Genomic DNA, 24,271 nt, shown 5'->3' with positions numbered 1-24,271 from the left:
AACTTGGGTGTGAAGCAGTGCAGACAGTTCTCGTCATCCGCTTTGTCACTCAATTTATTTTTTTGAATTGCGCAAAGTGAATAAATGTACTTTTTTGTTTAATGAACCATCTGTCTTCGCACAGAATCAGATTCACAGTAACCAGCTGCGGCGGGCGGAGCAGGAGAGTCGCTGTCTCCAGGAGTGCGTGCAAACACTGACGGCGCAAAATAAAGACCTGCATGTGCAACTTCAAGAGATCAAGCGGAGACAAGCTGAGATTGAATGCAAGGTACAACTCTGCTCTACAAATCTGCAGCACTCAGCGCTGTGAGCACAGGGACAAACCACTGCTGCTCTGCACAATCTAAAGTTTGTGTTATCAAGTAAAACTGATCCAGATCCAAGAAAGAGCGACTGAGCCTTTCCAGGATGATTCATACCCAATCATGATACTATCACCTGTTACCAATCAACCTGTTTACCTGTTGAATGTTCCAAACAGGTGTTTTTGGAGCGTTTCACATCTTTCCCAGTCTTTAGTTGCTCCTGTCCAAACTTGTTTGAAACGTGTGGTTGCATCAGATTTAGAATAAGCAGATATTTATAAAAATCAATGGAGCTGATGAGGTCAAACATTAAATATTCTCGCTGTGTACTGTTTTCAATTGAGTATATTTCAAAAAAGGATTAACAAATGGCCACAATCTGTTTTATTTATGGTTTACACAGCGTCCCAGGGTTGCACACTGGCCATTTAGCATCACTCCTCTGTGGGGTTTTTGGTAGAACTGTTGCGGAAATAGCGTCTGAAGCTTGTTTTTGTTTTTCTGCAGAGTAAGGAAGAGGTGATGGCAGTGAGGCTGAGGGAAGCTGACAACATTGCTGCTATGGCTGAGCTCCAGCAACAGATCTCAGAGCTTGAGATTCAGGTAAAGTCCCGACACAATGTTTGTCTGTAACATCACACTCCTGCCTCTGCATCAAGCTTCGAAATTCCTCAACTTGCACACAAACCACATTTAACACCTAACGAAACTCCCCTCCGATATAATGTGTCATATTCTTATTTTCATCGACAGGAGAACGATGCTTTGGTTGGTCAGTGTGTGTCTTGATTGGCATCTTATGGGCTCCAAACAGAGACACTATCTGCCAAAGTTAGAACTATTGTGGTTATTAGTCTGACTCCTCTGTCTGGCTTGAAAACATGCAGGTTCTGGAAAAAAGCAGATGTCACACATTTCCGACCAATCAGAATGACACATTATATGAATCTGATAGCAGTGGATGTGTTGTTTATGTTGCTAAGGAGATCCCAGCGTCAATCAAAGGTGATCAAACCACACCCACGTAGCCCTGATGACAGAGATTATTTTGTTTTCCCGACTTTAACTGCTGCGTTTTTAGTCATGAGTGTTTAGAGAAATCATTTCCATAGATGAACTGTTTTCTTTTACAGATCTTAACTTTTGCAAAGGGAAAAATCCACCTCAAATCAGAATTTACACTTTTTTTGGATTAAATTACGTTTATGCTACAGTTAATTTGTCTGAATCTCCTTTTTCTTTGCTAATGTGAAGTCGAGCAGCCTCACGTATGAAATGTCCTCGCTGTGTGAGCCGGCCTCAACAAGCGAGAGATGAGAACAGTATTTATCCCCAAACAAATGTAACGCTAAACACAACAAGGGTGACCAAAACAAATACAGGCCTGTTCTGACACTGCTCTCACTGATAACAGCTGGAACCAGCTAAAGACCCGTCACCAGCACACTTAGGCCTGTTTGTCGGCTCAACGCTTTTCATATGTAAAGTGATCTTTTGCACAGTGACTGAGGCAACACGCAGATAATGTTATTGTGTGTAAGCCGGCTATTTGGGCTGAATGTGAATATTTGACACACTTTGAGTTACAGTGGAATATAAGTTTGTGTCTGGGTTTATGATATAATCAGGATTAGAGTGTGAAACACAGGAAGTGACTTCACTAAAGGCTGAAGGTGTCGCTGAGTTCTGTTCAGTTCCATTTCATCATTTTACATGTCGCCTTTTTTGGATTTTTTTCAGTGAGTCTAGAGCAGGTTGGATAAATTAGTGTTTTGATGAGTCAACAGACGATGAGTAAGTGTCTGACACTGTCTTGCTTGGTATTGAACCTGCAAATGTGCTGTCTCTTTTGACAACGTAGTACAACATGGCTCCGTAAATAAAAGAACGTACACGTTTCTCTCATCCGCTCTGATGTTAGGATGCGTTGAAATGACAGTAAAGTATTATTATATGTAGCTGCTGAGCTGCTCATCATCTGTTTACCTCAGCTCCATTCAGGCGTAATGAAAAGAATGAAACAAATCTAAATCGTAATCTGAAACTCCAGATGCCATACTGCTGCTTGCACTCGTGGGCTTTCTTTCACTTCTCTTCTCTCTTTGTGAGCGACTGCAGTGACTCATTGGGGGTGTACATGTGTGATCCACTCAGTATGTCGCAAAAGTTATTGATTCACTTCTCCATGTGCTGGCCAGCGGAAGCTGCTGGAAGTCAACCATGCCGCAGCACGAGCAACTCTTTCACACTAACGTGAGCATTATCGCTACAGTTGTGAATATAGTGGGAATAGCATTGGTAGCTTTCATTGATTGATTCAGTGGGAATACTTGACTATAAGTTCCACTATTTAGCATTTCTATGCAACACAAACCCTGATTAAATGGTTTATAACACACTATAATGCAGGTGTAATCAGAAGTTTTTATTCATTCATTTTTCAGTATCTGTAACGCCCCCTGTGGGCAGCCATGAGTGGACAATGAATGACAATATAGTACAGTTGTCATAATGTAAAAAATGTCTTCCCAGGAGAAATTACCATTATTGATAAATAAAGTACATTGATAAACATTTAAAATGTCTTTATATCAGCATACAGCCACATTCTAGCATGTCAGGAATCATCATTAAGTGTTTATAGAGTGTTTATAACTGTGAGGATTGAAGTAAAGTCTTCATCTGTTGCTGAAACAAAAGCTTTGGTCGTCTGTGAGTTGACCTGGATGCCTCTGTTGGAGCCAGCTGTGACTTGTGGGCCACTGGAGGTTGTTTTTAAAGTAGCTTTGTAAATGCATTCCTGAGTTTTGGTGTTTCAGATAATCGAAGGTGAAGGCTTGAACTATTTTTAAGTATGACACCTAACCCCCCCCCCCAGGTACACACGATCACACAGTGTGGTCTGAGGTTTGTTACTAAGTGACAGAGCACAAACATGCAGCACCAGATACTCACCACTACCGCCCTCGTACCTCTCAGAATCTGCACGATGAACTCTCGTTTGAGCGCGTCAGTAACACGCAGAAGCCTTATTTTATTTTTTTAACGCAGGTTCTTTACACCTTATTTTCCTTGTTATTTCCTGAACTGCGTCTAGAAAATGTGTAGCAGAGGCTGCTTTCACAGGAGCAGGGCATTAACTATAACTTCTGTCTGAGCTGAAATCACTGTGCCAGTCTTGTCTTCTTGGTCTGTGGTTTGGTTACTTGCTCTGTAAGTTGTGGGTGAAAATGCTTCAATTACAAGAATATGTAAAAAAGAAAAAGGAAAAAAATCAGTTTCTCGTCTTCCTCATCAGATATGGTGTGACGCACGTTGGTGGTGACGATGTGCAGCTTGCTTTATTATGTGAGAGGTCACCACATGCTCAGATTAGCTTAGTCTCAGTACAGATGTCACTTTGAAGGCGAAGGAGCCGTGTACCTGATCACCCTATAAGAACAACACAGATCAATCCTGCACAGATTGAAGGATGATACTAATTAATGATAACGATGATGGAAAACTCTGTCACTGAAACTGAGCTGTCTTGGAAGATTTATGTGTATGACTCTTTCACTACCACAGTCACGTCCTCCGTTTAATGCCACAGCTCCACTGTGTCTGTGTGCTGATAGGAAGTGGTTTCTCATCTTGAAGCAGAAACTCTACCAGAGGTGACATGCATGGTTTATTTTGAGGTTTCTGTACTCAGAGATTTATACTAAACATGTCAGCCTGTAAAGCACATTCTCATGTTTACTGTGTATTCGCCAATTAATGGGGAACATGTTGAATATGCTCAGAAAAAAAGCGAACTCTAATGACACGCGTTTGTCCTACAGTTTAAAATTTCATCGTGATACTCGGAAGCATCATTTTATACAAATCTCCTCTTTACTGACAGACAGCTGATTGATGTATTCAAAGTTTAATCGTGGTAAAAATGTCGCTTGAATCACACATTTTCACACATCCTGCAGACGTCTTTGTGGATTCAAAATAAGCTATTTGTCATTACCACAACAGTGGAGACACACAAAGTGCACAAATGCTGTCAGTGTGTGACGCATTCTGTCAAATGAACTTCTTGTGCATTTCGTTGGAATTTCTTTTATGAGCTGTGATTTTTGCTCTTGTGGTCATGAAGATGTTGGTGATGTTCAAAGGACGATGGGTCAGATCAGATCAGCTGCTCAGATCGCTGCTGTTTGTGCAGCCAGCAAACGTTTCTCTGTCAGTGTGAGTAGCTGCCTTCTCCCCTTCCTTCTCTTCCTGTCCTGTTCGAGCAAAACAAAGTTGAACAGACTCTGAGGGTGCAGGAACGTGAGGAAGAGTGAGACTGTTTGCCGTCCCCGGCCACCTGTTGATTCACGCAGCTGAACACGAGGAAGTCTCATTAACTGCCTGCTCCTTATTGTCGCCCTGTTTTGGAGCAGCGAAACCTCAAAAACAACTTGGAATAATCTCACTTGTTTAAACACCTTCGCGCGGGTCTTTTGGGACCCGCCATATTCAACCCCACCTTACCACAGGAATCAAAAACCCCTATCTGTATTTTTGGGGTGTTGGCATCCAGAGGAGGCTTGGTGTCACCTCTCGACACCCCACCTGTGCTGCAAACACATCGTCCCTTTTTTGGCTCAGCGTTCCCACGTTGCAGCCTGTGGTTTGAACTCCTCTGTGCGCCCGTCACTGGTCTCTCTGTAGAACTGGCAGGTTCAAGGGTGTGATTGAGGTTTGATATAGAGGCTGTGTTTGTCTCCAGTGCCTGCAGATGTCTTCGGCGAGGAAGATAAACATCACATGGGCTGTTTAACTGTTAAAACTAACAACCAGCCTCATCCCTAGGGCCCCAGGAGGAAACCAAGCACAAATGACAGTGTTTGTCTTTCCCCTGACATCTGTGGCTTTGGTCTCCTGCCACACAAAGAGGGCACCTTGTGATGCTGCTTTTTTATCAGCGGGCTCGAGTACCTGCCAGCGGACGCCCTGCCCGTACAGAGGTTCACATCAGTTAACATGGCGGGGGTGTTCACAGGTTTTTACATGATTCAGCTCCAAGTGTAACCACGTACCGTTCTTCACACTCCTCTGTAAGTTCATCCGTATGACTGAATCTTTTTCGTGTCTTCTACCAACAGAAAGAAGAAGGAAAGGTCCAAGGCCAGCTGAACCACACAGACTCGAGCCAGTGCATTCGAGACCTCAGAGACCAGATAGCAGAGCTAAAACATGAGGTGAGACTTAGCTTTGGCGCTGCCTTATTCTGCAGCTTCTTTCCTCGCACGATTCAGAGATTTTTGTTATTGCCTCTTCTTTGATCTCACATTTCAGAAGATTTCACAACATTCTCTCAGATATGGTTTTACTTTGAGGCTAACCGATTAGCACAAGTGTTAACTACACCCAGAGACTTCCTGTGTGGAGTTGACGTGCACCTCTTGCAGATACCTTCACAGACTATAACCTTCATATGTTTCTGCCGGAGGGTTTCACCAAGCCTGTGGATGGATGCACAGTTAGAGCCTAAACATGGCTGAGGCTTTGATAATGAATAATAAGTCAACTGTGATTAGTGATTTGACCTTCATCAGAGAAGTGAAAGCATCTCACCTGAATCTTGCTACCTTAGATCTTAGTCCGGTCTGCCTCATGGGTTGTGATGCATGTCCAACAAGATCCAGTGTCCTGGCTTGAACATCTGTCCTCTAATGATGACGTTTTACTCATTGATGATTGAGAACCTTATCTTCTAGGTTGAGATGGTTTTAGATGTTGTCTTCCAGCCGATCAGTTTTTAACAGGAAGAGCATTGCATCTCGACATTTGTGGCCTTTACTGAATCAAAATGTGCAAGAGCAGACAAGCTGACCAATAAGAGTTGTTGAAATGTGGTTCATCAGTGTAGTCACACAGTCATTTTCACACTCACTTGGTTTCGTGTGGTGGTCACGTTGGGTTGAGAGTAGCCTGCTATGAATCACGCTAACTCAAGTGTCTACAGTGAGCAAACCTGAAAGTATTCAGCAGCTCCGTTAGATCACAATTTCCCGTTTGCACGGCAGCAACAGCAAAGCAGATGGCTAAGTTTAGACAGGTGGAGGTAAACGTAGGCTTATTATGATTTTGTTTATTGTGTATTGTGCTCTGAACTGGCCTCTGAATGCCTCTCCTCCTACATGTCTGTCTGCTGCATGGCAGGCTGACTCAGGTGAGTTGGTGCAGATGTGTCTCGTATCCCCCAGTGGTTTAACCCTGACCATCGTGTAGCCCCCAGCGCAGCCCCATTTGGGTTTAATTCACAGCGTGGGAGACGGTCCTGTTTGCTGCTCTGAATGTCAAACTGAAACATGCGGTCAGAAAACGCTCGAGATAAATCGTAAATATCATTTTTCAGTTTTGAGTGCAGCCAAACTGTCGCAGTGCTCTCCCTTGTGGTTGCCCAAGACATTTATGCTTCATCCAAAGTGTTTTTGTTTCATAAGAGAAAAGACTTTGAGGAGTAGGACTGGTTGGTTAAAATATAAAAGTTTATTAAAATAAAAGTGAAACATCCGTTGGGTTAACTTCCCACCTGTGAGAAACGGCAGAGCCTCCTGAATGTTTTCAGGACACATCCAGGATTTTCTCCCACGCAGTCCCAAATGGAGCGAGCCATCAGCCATGAAGACAATACAGTTTGTCCCAAATCCATACTGATTCTGAGGAAGTCCTGAGAATGTTGTGCATTTACACCGGAAAAAAGTGAGAAAATTAAAGGATAACTTTGGTTTTTTACAACCTGGACCCTATTTGTAGCATTAAATACGCCCATTTACTCACCCAGACAACTTTGGTGGCATTTGGAGTCGTTTTGAAGAAATTAGCCCCAGAGGAGCGGCGCGTATATCCGTATAATGCGAGTACTCAGGGCATCCATGCACAGCCTCTATATAACGCATAATCTGCGGCGAAACTCGTTCATATTCCAATATTTTGTTATGATATGCTGGTGCTATTCCCCTCTGAGCCCGTGGTGGCATGTTATCAACATCCAGCGTCTCTAGGCAACCACCTCTGACGTGGATGATGTCATTTCCGAAGCAGCCAGCCACAACACGGCTAACTCTGCAGCGGTCGGCTAGTTCATCTGTAGTTTGGCACAGCTATGGTTTGTTGATAGCATGTTGATAGCATGTTGATAACATGCCACCGCCGGCTCAGAGGGGAATAGCACCAGCATATCATAACAAAATATTGGAATATGAACGAGTTTTGCCGCAGATTATGCGTTATATAGAGGCTGCGCATGGATGCCCTGAGTACTCGCATTATACCGATATACGCGCCGCTCCTCTGGGGCTAATTTCTTCAAAACGACTCCAAATGCCACCAAAGTTGTCTGGGTGAGTAAATGGGCGTATTTAATGCTACAAATAAGGTCCAGGTTGTAAAAAACCAAAGTTATCCTTTAAGATGTCAGTATATTGTTGTGGGCACCATTGACCCACCCTGTGATGCACAAAGGAAACGGTAAAGCAAGTCACAGCTGAAAAAAAAACAATTCAAACACATTGTGGATTTGTAGTATTTAATTAAGTATTTAATCTTTGCAAAAACATTTTGTGTTCAAACTTTTATTCCGAAGTTTGTTTGTTGGTGCATTTCTTGTAGGAAACACTACTGTACTCTGTGTGTGTGTGTGTGTGTGTGTGTGTGTGTGGGGGGGGGGGGGGTATGGAATTGGGACACAGCTCATATCGTATTTGGCTTTTGGTTGAATTGTTGCCTGCATGTTAGATTTGTTTGTTTAAATGTCACTGACTGTCAAAGCTTTGACCGGCTGGTCTGTGATATCTGTCTGTCTTCGTCTTGGGGGGGCGTTTGGCTCATTTTTGCATGCAGGATTAAAGCGTCTTTGCGTTGCTTCTAACACTCTTCACGCTCACTCTCACAGATTTGCTGCTTGAAAGGACAGAAGGGCTTGACCAGTCAGCCCACTTTTGATGGGATCCACATCATCAATCACTATGTGGGGGATGACGGGTCTTACCAGTCTTCAGATGAAGATGGAGTCAAGGGCCCCACCCTCCAGGACTCCCAGCAGAGGAGCGGGGGCCGCATCAGACTGCAGCCCAACCTCCACGACACCGACAGTGAGGAGGAGGAGGAGGAGGACGACGAAGAGGCCTTGCGACTCTCCGTACCTCAGAGCGGCAGCCACAAGTCCACCACCGTGTGACCAGCTGGCTGCCAGAGGCCGCACTGATGAAGAGGAGGCACTTCAGGGGACAAGTCCGGACCTGGAGTTCTGAATGTCAGAAAGGAAATGCATCATCATTTCATATCATGAGAATCACACTCAAGGATTTAGTTTATTCCGTTTGTTTGTGGTGTTTTGCAGCAAACGCCGGCCTGCCTGAGCACCGCTGGCAGAAGCACAGTTAAATAATGTGGAGCGTATCAAACTCTCCTGGGCCACGATGAGCAGTGAGGGAGGGGGGGGGGGTCCGTCTGTCACCCCTCTGATCCCCTCCTGCAGGTACAACACAGAGAAAGAGACTGTGCAATAAAACCTTTTATGCTATATTACACACTTCATCCAATGTGTTTTTATATTTTTAAGCATTTTATAAATGAACATCGAAATTGTACTAATGCCGTTACTACTAAGTGTCCATCACGCAGAGGCAAGTGTGTGTGCGTGCGTGTGTGTGTGTGTGTGCGTGCGTGTGTGTGTCAGCGGCTGGTATCAAAGCCTCAGCCAGCGTTGAATTCTTGGCCTTAACACATGCCGCATGCCTTCCACCAGGGCTGGTGTACCACAAGGTCAATGTGACATCTGCATACCTGTAGATATGTAAATGTGTATTATGTTGCTTTTTTTCTTTTTCTTTCCTTTTGAACTTGAAAATATGTATCTATTGCATATCTGATGTTTAGAATATATTGTACAATTGAGAAAAAGGGACATATAAGTTAGTTTAATACGATAACACAAATGACAAATCCTGTTTTTGAGAGATGAAATTCTGTAAAGAGCAAAAGAATAACTGATCCTTCAGCTCACTGCTTTCAGAGCCGTCAGCGCAATGCATTAATAAGCACAGACGAGGGGACGGGTTTGTTTGTAGCTACTGTTGCTGTTGTTCTCTGAACCTCGTCCTGAATTTACTTTCAAGATGAGGCCCCTGCAGAAAGTCGACTCGGCACTAAGTACAGTACGTTTGCTGATGAGTCAAACAGTCACGTCTTATCATATGTTCTGTATAACACAATTTTGCACGGAAATGGATGACGGTCCGAGGGAACTCTAAACTGGGAGATAAAGCTGAGATACACTTTATAACACAATCTGGAGAGGACCCAGGAGCTGTCAGGTGTTACCAAAGTAAGCACAAAACTGTGTGTGGTGCTCATCCGCAGGCCACTTCCACTCCATTTCACAAGCAAGGACCTGGATGTGTTGGACTTTGAGTCTGTGACTGTCTGTATTGAACACTAACTCCTGTATTGAGTGGAAGGCGACGTGGAAGTGAACGCGGTCATATCCGGGAAGCAGAAAAGATCCTGACTTTGAAATGTCCCTCTGATGAATGAGATGCTGGGAGAGGAACACGTTCTGGCACTTTTTGAGTCTGCGGTGACTGACAGCATCATGCAGTAAGGACACACATGGCAACACTATGGAGCAGTCAGCACGCTCTGGAGGCTAAATGAGATTGTTGTGTGTGATGAGTTCACAATAAAATGTTTGCGAAACTCCGGACTGCTGGCTCTCGTTTGTGCAGGCGGCAGACCTCTGAGGTGAAATGTGTTCAGATGACTGTGAGCACATGTGGGATGTTTTGCCTCCTTCCTCTGTGAAGATGCTACTTAAGATTGACTGCTTTCAGGAAGTGATTTCTCGCGGTTTTCAGAGCTGAGCCTCAACTACCAATCATTTCATGCAGAAAACCACATTTTTTAAAAGAGCTTTTCTCTTCGGGCACTGAAAGATTAACCAGGTTTGTATTACTACTGAATGCTGGAGAGGATTTTATTAGACATTTATCACAGTCTGTGTGGCGGTCTAGACTCTGTGAGCTCAGTGTAATTCTCCGTTTTATATTGCAGTGATTGATGATGCGTGTGGATATTTTGAACGCGCGTTTCATGGCGCAGTGAGTTATTCAGATTTTACCAGGCTGCTTGTAGAAGCTCAACACTGCAAGAGAGCAATTTCATCTCTGAACCTGTGAGACGGACACGTGCCTGGTTGTGTTGCAAGAAACCCGACTTTCATCACTTCGGTCTTAATCGCTGAATTTGGATTTAAACATGAGCCGAATCGAGATTAAAAAAAATAAAAAAAACAGCAGATGTGACCCGGTGCAGGATACGTGTTAATGCTATTTTTTTTTTTTTTTTGGCGTTGAATCCCGACAGCTCCAACATAGCACGATCGCATTAAAACGAAAGTTTGGTGCTGTGTGGTCGGCATGAATCATTTGGTGTTTTCACATGTAGAGGCGTTATTCGGTTGAATTTCAATAGAGAGCAAGAAATGTTTGACTAAAATACGCAGAAATAACAAGGAAATTAATTCCGTTATCAGGCTGAAAAAAATGTTGGACAAAAATCAATTCTATTTTTAGACAAATTGGCTTCTGCACACCAAGTAATAAAAACATTTAAATTCTCATCATAATCATCATTATTATTTATTTTATTATTAATATTATTTGTTGTTATTTATATTATTATTGGATGGCATTAGGCCTGGTGTATTGAACTCGTTGTTGTGTTGTCCTGACAGGATGCCACAGTTTTTACGCAGCGATAGTCCTCGTCGGTTCAGTCCGGGCTGCAGGGCCTGCTGCTTCCACTTTTATCGGTTCGGGGTTCATATCTTCACAACACGGTGTCCGGATGCCAGAGCCGTCATGCGTCTAATCGAGCCGGGGCATGTGGCGCTTTGATTTCCTGTCCTTCATGTACTGATAGGCTGGTTTTTCTGCAGCCGAAGAGTGAGAACGCGTTCAGTTCGATCTGGAGCTTTTATGCAGCTACAGACTATAAAGAGGGTGAGTCAAGGTTAAAAAAAAAAGTGTTTTAGTGGAGAAAAGCGTTGCATTTATGGAAGATTAGACTTGAGCTGATTTATTGTGTCGGCGTAGAAAAATGTTGAATTCACAGTCTTAGTAAAATGAGATCTACATGAATAAAAGTCTCAGATCAGTAACATTTGCAAATCAAAATATTACTTTACTTTATTCGTGGTGATGCTGTTTTCGTTGTGATAATCAAAGTTCCTCTTTCTCCATCACTGCCGTGGTTTTGAAATACTCATTTGTTGCGCCTGTCGTGGATAAAAGGCGCCAGGACGCACGACTGTGACCTTTTGTTTAGCGCGTAATGACGCTGAACAGGCGCTTCAATCTGCGTCCTGGGCGAACAGAAAACAAATTGTCTCTGTTGTGGGCTTCTGTCTTCTGAGCATAATGCGCAGGGTAACGTGAAACTGTCACCGCGGGCGTGAGCACGTCGAGTGTCTGTCACATAATAACAGGCACGACAAGCTGACCACCAGACCGGGTCAAAGCTCCACCAAACGTTGTCAAAATGCACGTAATGTGACGATTTATACCGATTTGTTGCTGCACGTGCTATTATTTTATTCCATCGAGTTTTACTAAAAATCCAACCTGACAAACCTGCGGGGATATAACGGCTTTAAATAAAGGATTTCATGGTTGAATTGTGCGTATTTCTGTGAGAATCTGATCTATATTAAGGTCGCTGTCGCTTCAGAGTTTCCTCCGCCCTTTTATTTTACCACTTCATGCTATATGCAGGCTCTGAGTAACTGACACCCCGGGGTGCGCCTCCGCGTTTCCTTTCTCCCTGTCAGATAAGGCCTCTATCACTTCTCCTGATTGCCACGGGCTCCTCTGCAGACACGAGCCGCAGCCTGATCCGGGGGGGGGGGGGGGGGGCACGGCTCCGGGCGGTGGGCTTCAACACTGTAAAAGGTCCAAATTCAACAGTCAACTAGATTCTGACTTGTTGTCTTGGATGTAGTCACTAAATTGATAATTACCGGGCGTTTCTTGAAACAAAGGCGAAACACTCCGTCATATGTAAATCTGCATTGAGAAGTGACAAGAAGTCGCCCCCGCTGCAGACTGTTTTCCTATTACCTGTGACCACGTAGGTGCTGACTAAGACACAGCAGACGGATATTTTTTGCAGCGCAGCGAGCTGAGCAGCCGCTGCAGGGACACCTGTCCGCGCAACACCTGGCAGACGGGACGGAGGGCGTGCGCATGCTCCGATGTCAGGTTGAACCCTCTTAAAGCTCTTGGACCCGCATCTCCCCGCCAGTGCAGATCAAGCGCAGCAGCGTCCAGGCCAGGACCCCCCCTCTACAGCTGGATTATTACCGCGCTCCGCTCAGAGATGCCTCGCTCCTTCATGGTGAAGAGTAAGAAGGCGCACAGCTACCACCAGCCGCGGAGCTCCGAGGATGACTACAGCCGCCTGGACACCATACTGGCGCACATATGCTCAGGTTTGTGAAAAACGATTCGCTTTTCAAATATTATTTACTGCGTAAAAATGTGTATTTGAATGTGACGTTTTTATCAGTTTCTTCAAACTGAACCACATTTTGGAGTTTACAGCAATTATTATTATTACGAGTAAATCCATATTTTACTGTTGAACACAAGCTGCAGGGACACAGATTTTACTGTTTCGATGACTGGAAAGCGTCGGAGCACTTCATTAAAACAGGCCTTTTACAGACTTTTACATTTTCTAAAAATGCAAAAAGCAAAAATGAAAGTGTAATTTCTGAAGTTTCCAGATTTGAAACATCTGTGCTGAGTTAATTTTTTAGATTTTAAGTGAACGAAAAATCACTTCCATGAATAAACTGTAAATTTATAGAGGCACAATTTTAAAATTCATTATTGTATCACTATTTTGTTTTTATTCTACTACATTACAGGTTGCTGCTAGAAGTGAGGAAATAACTAATGTATTGTCTGTAATTTTGCATATCTAATCATCAACAATCAGTCATATTTTAACAGCTCTCCACTGCGCCGTAATTGTGATATTTGTGCCACACAGCGACCTTCATTCTAATGTTTAATCTCCAGTCTGTGTGATGAAACAACACTATAACGAACTTACTTCCTCTCCGTCAGATGCGGACTCTCCTCCGTGTGTGCACTCTGACAAGCTCCCAGAGGACACCGAGCCGTCGGTGGACAGGTACGGCCTCTCTCCAGACTCCCACCTGGCTGACGCTGCTGATTTCTCGCCGAAGTCCCCGCTCAGCTGCGACAGCCTGTGCGGTCGCTCCACGGACTATGAGGACTTCTGGAGGCCTCCGTCCCCCTCTGCATCACCGGGTACACACACACACACACACACACACACACACACACACACACACACACACCACCTAGATCCTGCACTGCAACTCATAAACACTGTACACATTAAAGGCCCAGAGGAGGACACACTGTGAAACCTGGAGGAGGCAAAAAAAAACAACAACCCACAGATGTGGGGATGATAAACTTACTGTGCATCTAAATCACACAGCAGACACCCTCCAAAACTCTGTAGAAATATTATTATATTTTTGCATTATGAAATAAATTGTGAGCTTTTCTCATTTAAATAACGAGGCTACTTTGGAGTTTGCTTGTTTCTTTATAAAAGTGTGTTGGGCCTTGAAATTTACTTTAAGGCAAATTTCCCAATACTTGGTTTGTTTTAGTGCAGACTCCCTCTATTTCATCTAATATTCCTGGTTTCCCCAACAATCATCATCTGGGAATTCTCTGGAAGAACATTGCATGACTCCTCGTGCCCCGTCAGGCCCTGTGGGGCCCTGGAAACGCCCCGCTTCAACCATGTCAGTGGTTTCATTAAAATTTCATCTGGCCTGTGTTTCCCTCTCCAGTTGATTCTGAGAAATCCCTGTCTCCTCTGGTGGATGAGACCCAGCCCTTCACCGTTCCCTTCCGGCCGTATGCCTGGAACAGCTACCCGGGGTCAGGGCTGAGGCCCCTGGTGCAGCAGAGCCTCCATCCCAGCATGGAGGTGGACAGGGGCCCGGCTGCGATGGCTTTCAGGAGTGCCCACTCGGCCCTGTACGCAGACCAGACCCTGGGCGAGGAGACCTACGGAGACTACAGGAGGCACGCTGCTGCTCTGCTGTTTCCTGAGGGGGGTCTGCATGGAAACAGCCACAATGTGAAGGCCCCGTCTGACCTGCTGTGCTCCAGTCTGATCCTCAATGGAGCTTACAAGTGTGTCAAGTGCAGTAAGGTGAGGATGGAGATGCAGACACATCCTATGGATGAGTTTTACAGCCTCTGAACTGCAGGTGGTCATCTAACATTTAAAAAAAAAAAAAACACCAAGAATGTTTGCTGCCTGCAAATCAAATGACCCCAACGTGACTTTAAGGAAACCCCCACAGCTGAAGTGTCCTTGAGACAGACAGTAAACAGCTCTGTGGCCGACCCCTGACCTCCTTATCTTAAAGAAAATGTTTTATTTTCATTTCCAAAACGTCCATAATTTCTTCTTCTCTCTCCTGCAGGTGTTTTCTACCCCGCACGGTCTGGAAGTCCACGTCCGCCGGTCGCACAGTGGCACCAGGCCATTTGCGTGTGAAATCTGTGGCAAAACCTTCGGGCACGCAGTCAGCCTGGAGCAACACAAAGCTGTGCACTCTCAGGTAACTTTACAGGTTTTAAAACCGCATCCTGCTTTTCACACCCTCTCTGGCGCTGCATCTTCTCGTCAAGACGCCTTTTCCGTCAAGTTCCGTGTGCTGACTTGAAGTCGTGACCAAACCCACCTCTGCTCACGTTTCAGGAAAGAAGCTTCGACTGCAAAATATGCGGCAAAAGTTTCAAGAGGTCGTCAACTCTGTCGACGCACCTGCTCATCCACTCCGACACTCGGCCGTATCCCTGCCAGTACTGCGGGAAGAGGTTCCACCAGAAGTCAGACATGAAGAAACACACTTTCATCCACACAGGCAAGTGCAGAGGAGGAGGAATGTCTTGGAACACACTGCAAAGAATAACTGTTGTTAGGATTTCTAGTGTTCCTGGCGGGGGGAAACATAATTCGTGCGTAACTCGTGCGTAAAAGTAGGAAATTAATTTAGCTGATGTTCAATAATAATTTTAAAAAACAAACAAACTAACGTGTTTTTCTAAATGCGTTTTCAGGTGAGAAGCCACACAAATGTCAGGTGTGCGGGAAAGCGTTCAGCCAGAGCTCCAACCTCATCACACACAGCAGGAAACACACCGGATACAAACCGTTCGGCTGCGACCACTGCGGCAAAGGTTTCCAGAGGAAAGTGGACCTGAGGAGGCACAAAGAGACGCAGCACGGCCTGAAGTGAGGCGACATTCAGCGCCAGCGCGGCACGAACAGTGACACGAGTCTTTCAGTGATCACTCCAGAAACGAGTGAAACTTCTGACAAAGACACAGACAGAAGACATTTGCGCCGTTTTTCCGTCGCGTCTCTTGAGGACGTTTCTCGGATCAAGATTCACTTTGATCCACTTTGAGCTTCATGAAAACTTAACGTGAAGGCGCATTGGAAAAATATAGAGTTAGCTCAGCCGAGAGGCAGATTATTTATTTATTTTACCAGGAAAACGTAAACGTCTCACGAATAAGACTTTAGGTTTATACGCAAACGACTTCTTCTGCAGGACGTTTTCAGGGTGAAGACGTCGGCAACACTAAATGTTTCATCATCCCACTTCAGATTGTTCTAAAGGTCCAGAAAACCAGAGATAAGCTGTGAACTGTCAAACACAACAGGCTGAAGCGTGATAAAATCAGTCCACCATGTGATATGAATCAGCTTCATTGAAATAACCGGACAGACCATAAATCCAGCAGAGGGGGAAATCTGCGCTCCTGCGGACGACGCTCTGTTTTCAGTTTGGAGATGGTGGCAAAACAGCCTCCTCAGACTGTGTGATTTAATAAACAGGAGGCCTCGGCCTGACTCACCGAGCTGTTCGCTCCCACTTTTCCATTTTGCACATTTTATTGTCAGAATGAACTTTTTTCGACCTTCAGGTTATTTTATTTTCTGGTTTATTGGAATTAAAAATGCAATAAAATCTAAAAGTTTAAAGATCGAAGATGACTTCTTTTCCAAATGAAGGACATGAGAATGATTAAAACGAGTGTCAGTCAGTTTACTGGTCGTTTAACTCAGGTTTTATCTCAGATCGGTCTTTTTGACACCTTGGAGCAGCAGCCTGAATGCCGTCAGGTATAATTTATTATGCGTTATAAGAGCCATGTTGTTATTCTTTACGTAAACTGTTGTATTCTACATTTCTTCCAGCTGTAAAACAGCAGTGTAGCCGAATAAGGTCTTGGGTTAATTAAAGGAAAAAGAGCGCACCTTCTCGCTGCTGTGATTGTGAATGCCCACAGGCTCCTGTTTGTTTTGACCACTGCAGCCATGTGTTTGAACCTTCAACAGTCTGAGCAGATTTAACCGTTAACCAAATGTTTTTCACCCTCATGGCTGTTATTTAAGGAAAAAAAAAAACAAAGGGAAAAAACGAGTTTTGTCAGGCAGCTGGCAGCAGCTGTGAGGGTGGGGTTGAGATGGAGTTTCACATAGTTTATTATGATTCTAATAGGAGTGATGAGCAGAAAGGGACTTCAGGCAACACTCAAATATATGAAGACACTGACAATAACGTTCACCAGATTATAATAAATTAAAGAAAGTGATAGAATATGGAAGTATAAAGAACAAGAATGATTCCCACTCAGTCATCACTGGAAGTGTTAACTATTTGAAACTAAATTAATGAAGTTGTCAGAAAAACATTTCACCTCCTACATCTCTGACCTGAGCAGCAATATGAATAATTCCTTTCATCATCTGATTCTTTCACTTTCTCGAGGCAAAAGGGGGAAAAAAAAGAGGAACAATCAGTTAGTCGTCTTCCCTCAACATTGATTGAAATCACTGACTCACAAGGATTTTCTCTGCCTCACTTCCCCCAAAATCGTACAACACCCGGGCCTGCGAAAGCACTGAATATTTTAAAGGCCGAGGCGAACAGGCGAAAGGAGAGCAGGAAAAGGCGAGCTCGTTTAAAGCGGGACTCACAGCGTGAGCCACATCACTTATTCTCCTGCAATAAAAATAAACTTCATGTGCAACAACCTCACACTCCCACTTTGTAATGCTCGCATTAAGATAGAGGGCGTGCAGTTTGTAAAGGAAACTGCTGAGAAAGATGATGCCATCTGAAACGTGTGCACTGTCTGTTCAGCCTCAGCGATGCTGATGGCGAATGAGTTAAGTGGCTTTAACACTCGAGGCAGCCTCAAGCCACAAGCCTGACCTCGACCCAAGTGGGCGACGCCAGGCGTGACGTCTCGCTGCTGTGCAGGACAGGAAGACGTCAGCTGAACTTCTGACATCCAGACCCTCTCAGAACTTTTCAAGCAGCCAATCATTTGCGACTGATGTTTAACCCAAGTGTTGCATGATTCCCTCAAGCACAATCTCAGACAGAAGCTCCTCCAGCAAAAAATCTCCAAACGAGCCATTAGGCTGACCAGATTTCCTCCAAGGGCACGGGTGGATTTTTTTTAAAGCATTACCCCACTGCCCCGAGGCATATCAAATATGAATAGAATACGGCTCAATCGATTCGAGTGGGCGAGTAATCAGAGCATTGCAGTCTAAGGCTCGAATCTAGACCTGCATCTTGGTCCATAAGTGCTCTGCGCACACAACCACACATGCATCCACCCAGAGCTATGAACACACTAACCTTTCTTTACAGACATACTTGTGCAATTAGAAAGTTCAGTGTCTAGGTTTTGTGGTTTTGGATGATTCATTATTAATCTAAAATTATGCATGAATAATAAAAGAGATTTCTGAGACACTCTTTGGTGTTTGATTTTGATTTTTTGCATCTTCCACTCTTTAAACAAGCTGCATGAGTTCAGTCTGAATGAGAATATGTATCATGGGTTTAAATAAATCTACAAATACCTCTTTGCAACCACTTTTTAAAGCAACATAACTCGGGGCTTGCAGGGGAGATGTTTTTGAAACCATCTCCTGATTTACAACCGTGACACTCAGCACGATGCACTACAGCAGAGAATCTGATTAAAACATCACATGCAATACCTCACAGATAAAAAAAATGATCACGATCGAACCCACGCAGCTGAGCATCAATATCGAGAATCAGCAGCATCTGGCGAATGGTCAGATTCATAGGAGAAGATAGGGAGACACTGTGAAGAGAGAGCAAATGTGATTACTTCCCTGAGGCTACACCTGCTGTGTATACTGTAATAATAATGTGGTATTTGCTCTCCTGCTCTGTTCAGCAGATTTCACACAGGTTTGACGAGTTACGAGAGATAGCCTGAGAGAGATACCGGATTTCAAACAGCAGGCTTCGGAGAAAAAGCACTGATTAAGACGCTCGGATGCAGGAAATGATGGCGAGAAGTTCTCGGAAGATGAAAAGATGTGAAATAAAACTGTTTACATACAGTCTGCGTTCGCATTTCAATTAGGAAACTTTCTGCATGAGAGAGACTTTTCCCGCTCACCTGTCCCCTCCCCGGCGGTTGGCACGCCAACCAGGCCGGGACAGACGAAGAGGGCTCATATAGGACATAGCTCTTTTGTTGCAGAGGCTTATTCATTATTCACCTGATCTGAAAAACAGACTGCAAACCAACTGCACAGCTGTCATCAAGCAACAAGGCGTAGGCACAAATTATTCATGACTCTGCAAAGAAAAGGCAGCAGAACGAGAGGAAAATAATAACAAGAGACATCAGCGAGGCAGCTGACAGGCCGAGCACGTGTGGAGAGCGCCGGCCTCTTCGGGCTGACAAGCTTCCTCCTGGAGCGCCAGCCGCGGCTGCAGCACCCTCCCCCCGGACCGCCTCACACAACATGCATGTAGACTTTTACAGTGGGGCACGGAGCAACCATGCGTGTTTGCAAAACTGCAGAAAAATGTATTTTCTCTGGATTTACTACCTCTTGGTCGCAGAGACGACACCTCGTTTATGTTTATGATGACACGAAGCTAAACCCTCCAATAAACCAGATACCAGTTTCCTTCAGTAAATCTGGACAAGGCTGATATTCTTCTTATCAACCCTCAACATATCAAGGGTTCTTATTGTGCAACATGAAACCTTACAGCCAAAAACTGCAGTATAAGTCTAATCACTACACATTTCTACTCTTGTTCAGTTTCGCTCTTTTCAGCAACAAAGCAAAGATTTGACCTGCTTGGTTTGGACACTGAAACACTCGCCTTCATTTGTTCTCATCTTGATTATCGCGATCCAGTTTCCCCCTAAACCGGCTGCAGATTGTACAAAACTCTGCTGCGAGGCTTTTAGCTCGGCGTGGGATTATATTACACCCGTTTCAGCTTCTCTACACTGGCTGCCTGTTCGTTTCAGAGAGGATTTTAAGATTTGATGGCTAACTTTTAAAGCATCGCGTGGCCAGACGACTACATCACTGAACTACAAACCTCCTTTATATCACGACTCGAGTCACACTTTCATGTTCTACCCTGATTTAATTCCTCTGATTCTACACATTTTATCCACCGGGGTTCAAGCTTGTAGTGTCTCGTTTTACTCCTGTTTTATTTATTTAGTTTTTATTTTGTATTTCATTATTGTGATCGTTTATGTTGCAAAGCACTTCTGTTTAAAGTGTGCTCTATAAATAGTCATAGTTCATACTACTACCACTAATAATAATAATACTAATGAGGAAATAAGAGGCTTTAGCCCATATTTTAAGGCCAATATAAGTGACACATTTGTGCAGGCTAATGCAGGTGTGTGTGTGTGTGTGTGTGCATGTGGAGGGGGTGGACAGTGTTGTGTTTTCAGGCCTGTTTATAACAGCGTGTCCCAAGGTGTTTGTGTGATTCCAAAGCGTGACCGACCACACACACACACACACACACACACACACACACACACACACACACACACACACACACACACACACACACACACACACACACGCACACACACACACACACACACACACACACACACAGAAAATGGTGAAGGCCAAATGAGAGCCGACATTTTTCTCCGGCCGTCTTGAAAGCTTTCCATTAGCTGGGCTCTGCTCTGAGGGTCTGGGGCCCTGAACAGCGTGAGTCCATGGAGGGGGTGGATGTGTGGGGGCTGGCTGGGATGGGGACCACAGCTTTGATGAAGGGGGGGTTGCTGAGGCTGTCCTCTCATTTAAAGCCATGTTTATCCGGCTCATTTAGCATCACATATCACTGGACTATTTGGGCGTGAGCTGCTCAGCCGCTGCTCGGTCGCAACTTGTGTCAGTGTCACAGTCATCGGCTCCCTGGGTGGTTTTAGTCATATCAGTTTATATTCTGCAGAAGAAGAGCCTGTGTTGAATCCTACAGCTTCTGCTCGTAGGCCAGGCGCTGGCCTTGTTGGCCTGGTTTGGTCTTCTATCTGAAGTCACGTCTAATAACATATGAATCCTGGAGGTGACATTAAAAGGTTCCACTCTGGCTAAAAGGCTTCATAACAAAAGATTCTCTTCTCTTCAGGGGAAAGAAAACACATGCAAAGAGCGAGCGCTGTGGTCTTTTTGTGTGTCGCTGATATTCTTGTTCATCCCTAAAAGGTTTTACATCGCTGACAATTTGATGTGTGGAATTTAAAGCTGTGAGATTCAAGCACAAATCCTCACATTCAGTTAATTAGAGAAAAAAAACTGTCCTGTTAACTGTGTAGTAAAATACTAGAAGCAGCACTTCTCCTTTCTCGGTAACGATGGAAACGTGTCCATTTTTCTGAGGATTAAGAAAAACCTTGTCTTGTTTCAAGGTTGGAACAATTTCCTTTGGTTTACTGATTCTTTTATCTGAGAGGTTTTGACTTGAATCATAATTTTGCCAGTTTCAAACTGAATTCTTTAAAAGTACTTGTACAAATGCTCATGTTCAGAACATATTAAACATTTGAGACTTATTTTATTGTATGAAAAGGGGTTTTGGACATATTTCTAAGAAATATGAAAACAAATAAGAAACCAGAGAAATGAACCCTGAAAAAAATCTGCAAAACCGGCTCAAAGTGCACTTAATGTGGAGCAGATGTCATTAATCCTACCATTCAAAAGTGCAAAGCACTTCTATATTTCACTGTACTTGCAGTACGTATAAAAAAGTTGAAACCCCAAAGTTTTCATATTTGATTTGATTGGAATAAAATACTTAATCAAAGTAGATTTAATGTGGCTTCTTGTCACCGATCAATGGAAAAAAATGCTTTAATTTCAAATCTCTACAAAGTCACCTAAATGAATTACACAAAATGCATGTTCGCATAATTTTTGAGGCCACACAAAGTAATTTAATGGAGATGACCTGTGTGCAGCCAAGGGGGTTTTCACCTGACTGCAGTATATATACACCTGTATCTGCAAAGTCAAAGTTTGGCTTAACCTCAAACATAAAGACAAAGGCACACTCCAATCATTAAGAAATGAAAGAGTACGGCACAGCTGTAATTCTGCACAGAAAAGGCTTAAAAACAGCAATGTTAATGTCCTGGAGTGGCCAAATCAGATCAGACTCCAGATCTCAATTCAATCAATTATTTGTGGCTGAACATGAAAGATTGTTCACTCACTTTGCAAAGTAGAACTGCCGTGTGTGGACTCATCCACACAGGCTGAGGCTAATGGCTCCCAAAGGTGCATCTGTTAAATACTGACTTGGAGTGAGTGAGTGAGTACTTAAGCAATGTAATGTATGGATTTTGTATTTAGAATAAAGTGAAATCACTTTATTCGGATCGGTTTTCACTAAACCGGTCACACTAAATCTAGTTTGACTTCAAATAATAAAACATGAAATTGAGTGCGAGGCCTCTATGCATGGATGCAAAAACCGTGTACAGTACAAGCCACTGCTGCGTTAAAAAATGTTAATGAAGTAGTGAGGTGTGTTATAGCAGAGGAATATTTAGCACCTCTGTCAAACAAACACACAAAACCTCTTTCCGCCTGTATTATCTATGCAAACAGCAGATGATTTGTGAGCGAGCGTGGCAGCACATGATGTCACTTTGTGATACAGTCATCCTCTCAACCAGGCCTGATTGCAGCTATGAATCTTTTTAAAAAATTTATTAGCTCCATTTCACAAATGACCAAGCCAAGCATGCGCCTGTATCCAAATCGCAAAGCGAGAGCGAGGCCGGGAAGATCTATAAGAGGAGCCCGCTGCCAGAGGAAGGAGTACAAAATGACAAAGATTTATTCTCAGCCATGATCAAATATTTATGCTGAGGCATTCAAGTAAAGTTACTTTTTGTGTTCTGATTTAATGAATGATTTGAGCAGTGGCAGTGCTGGGAGGCACAGATGTTGGGTTTGCTGAAGCCTGCACTAATGCCCATTCAGGGGTCTGTGTGGTCATGTGTCAGACTGCAGCAGGATCAAAGCGCAGTAATGCCATTGTGGGGATCGCAGCATAGAGGAGTAGGACGGTAAGTACTTCCACAGCCCCAGAGGTCTGCACTGGGCCGCGGCCGCGGAGATGAAGCGAGAAAGTGGGGGAAATAATTACTATATTAACATGCGGCGTATGCTGAAGAAATCCCGCCGGAGAAAAAGCTGTTTTTGACGACACTTTTTATTTGATTTCCTCCTATTTTCTTCCATAAATTAAAAATTAATCAATCAAAATGAAAGGTGAATCACCAGCGCATCGCTCTTTAAAGCATTACATTAACCCGACATCTCCAGTTCTTTTTATGACGTGCCAGTATGTTGCCAATCAATCCATTAGAGACGAGCCACTTTACAAAAGGTCTGCACACGGTAGGATTGATCCAAAATGACAAAGCCACCGTCAAAGGAAATGGATCCCGGCAGAGCAGAGACTCTCCCATTCTCCCTCTGGCATCCTCTGAAACATTAATGACCTCAAGCTGAATCTGATCTGGCCTTCTTTACTCAGTGTTTTATCTTTCCTCAGAACTATACGTACCCTCTGATAATATATATATCACATCATCTGAGGTAAATACTAAGGAAAGAGTGATTAGTTGTGTCAAAAAAATAAATGAACATAAACTGAAATGGAAATAGGTTAAATCATCTCTAAATAAACAAATTAGAAAACTCACAAAAAAACTTGACCTTCATAACAAGAGAAAGAAAAGATTCCATACAAAGTTGTAAAGTCTGTAAATTCAAACAAGGTTCGGATCAGATGACCTGAGAGGACGCCGTGAGTGGGCAGGAAGCGCCAGGAGACATCTGTGGCAGGTGAAATAGAAATTCTAACACTCGAGTGAACACTTAAACGGATAAAGGGAGTTCGGAGGAAAAAAAAAAAAGGCTAAAAGCCTCCATCACTTCCAACAAGACATCGGTACCCCAAACACAGTGTGTCAGCATCTTTAAACACCGGAGAGGAGAGGAGATGACAAAATCGTTTTGACAGCCAGCTCACATGTAACATCTCCGATTCATCCACCTCGGGGAGTTGCTGGGCAGTTTTGCCCGGCTGCCGGGGGAAACCAAGCCCCGTGTGTGATAGCAGAGTGGGCAGGGCCGAGCTTGTGCGCCGCGCCACGCGCCACTTATTGATCAGAGTCAGACAGGGTGTCAGTCTCCACAGCCCGGAGATACAGCCGGCAAGCAGCAGTTATCTGTGTCTGTGAAGGCGTCCGCTCTGTGTGTATTGATTTGGAACAACTCTACACAAGGAATCGTCATCAAAATGCCGATTTACAAAAGGTTGAGCAGGCGGTGGTGAAGTCTGCGAGGCCCAGGCAGTATGGATTTGTTGTTGTGGTTCATCCCAGTGGCGTCCGGCCCCGGCCTTTGTCTCACTGAGGGAGCTTTCACCTCGCAGCACACTGGCACAT

General features: G+C 44.1%; 2 protein-coding genes across 6 annotated transcripts in view; both read left to right on the top strand.

Moving 5' to 3' along the window:
- Positions 1–10,031, top strand: part of evi5b (ecotropic viral integration site 5b) — a 35,833-nt gene extending 25,802 nt beyond the window's left edge. For all 4 annotated transcript variants that reach the window (XM_041934552.1, XM_041934554.1, XM_041934553.1 and 1 more), the window contains 4 exons: positions 125–271; positions 816–911; positions 5,432–5,527; positions 8,227–10,031. In XM_041934552.1, the coding sequence (XP_041790486.1) occupies positions 125–271; positions 816–911; positions 5,432–5,527; positions 8,227–8,511 (624 nt within the window). In that variant the 3' untranslated portion in view covers positions 8,512–10,031. The remainder of the gene's footprint in view (positions 1–124; positions 272–815; positions 912–5,431; positions 5,528–8,226) is intronic.
- Positions 10,032–10,176: 145 nt separating this feature from the next.
- On the top strand, positions 10,177–18,104 carry LOC121604923 (zinc finger protein Gfi-1-like). Of its 2 annotated transcripts, XM_041934556.1 has the most exons (7): positions 10,177–10,276; positions 12,504–12,822; positions 13,466–13,672; positions 14,233–14,600; positions 14,878–15,015; positions 15,156–15,321; positions 15,518–18,104. In XM_041934556.1, the coding sequence occupies exons 2-7, from the start codon at positions 12,711–12,713 to the stop codon at positions 15,694–15,696; spliced, it is 1,170 nt and encodes a 389-aa protein (XP_041790490.1). In that variant the 5' UTR covers positions 10,177–10,276; positions 12,504–12,710; the 3' UTR covers positions 15,697–18,104. The 2 variants fall into 2 exon arrangements, with proteins under 2 accessions (XP_041790490.1, XP_041790489.1); XM_041934555.1 differs by lacking the exon at positions 10,177–10,276 and having other exon boundaries at positions 12,289–12,822.
- Positions 18,105–24,271: the final 6,167 nt, after the last annotated feature.

This window comes from Chelmon rostratus, chromosome 4, assembly GCF_017976325.1.
Source record: "Chelmon rostratus isolate fCheRos1 chromosome 4, fCheRos1.pri, whole genome shotgun sequence".
Lineage (NCBI taxonomy): Eukaryota > Metazoa > Chordata > Actinopteri > Chaetodontiformes > Chaetodontidae > Chelmon > Chelmon rostratus.
Note: the sequence above shows the minus strand (reverse complement) of the source record. Positions and strands in the feature narration are given on the sequence as shown.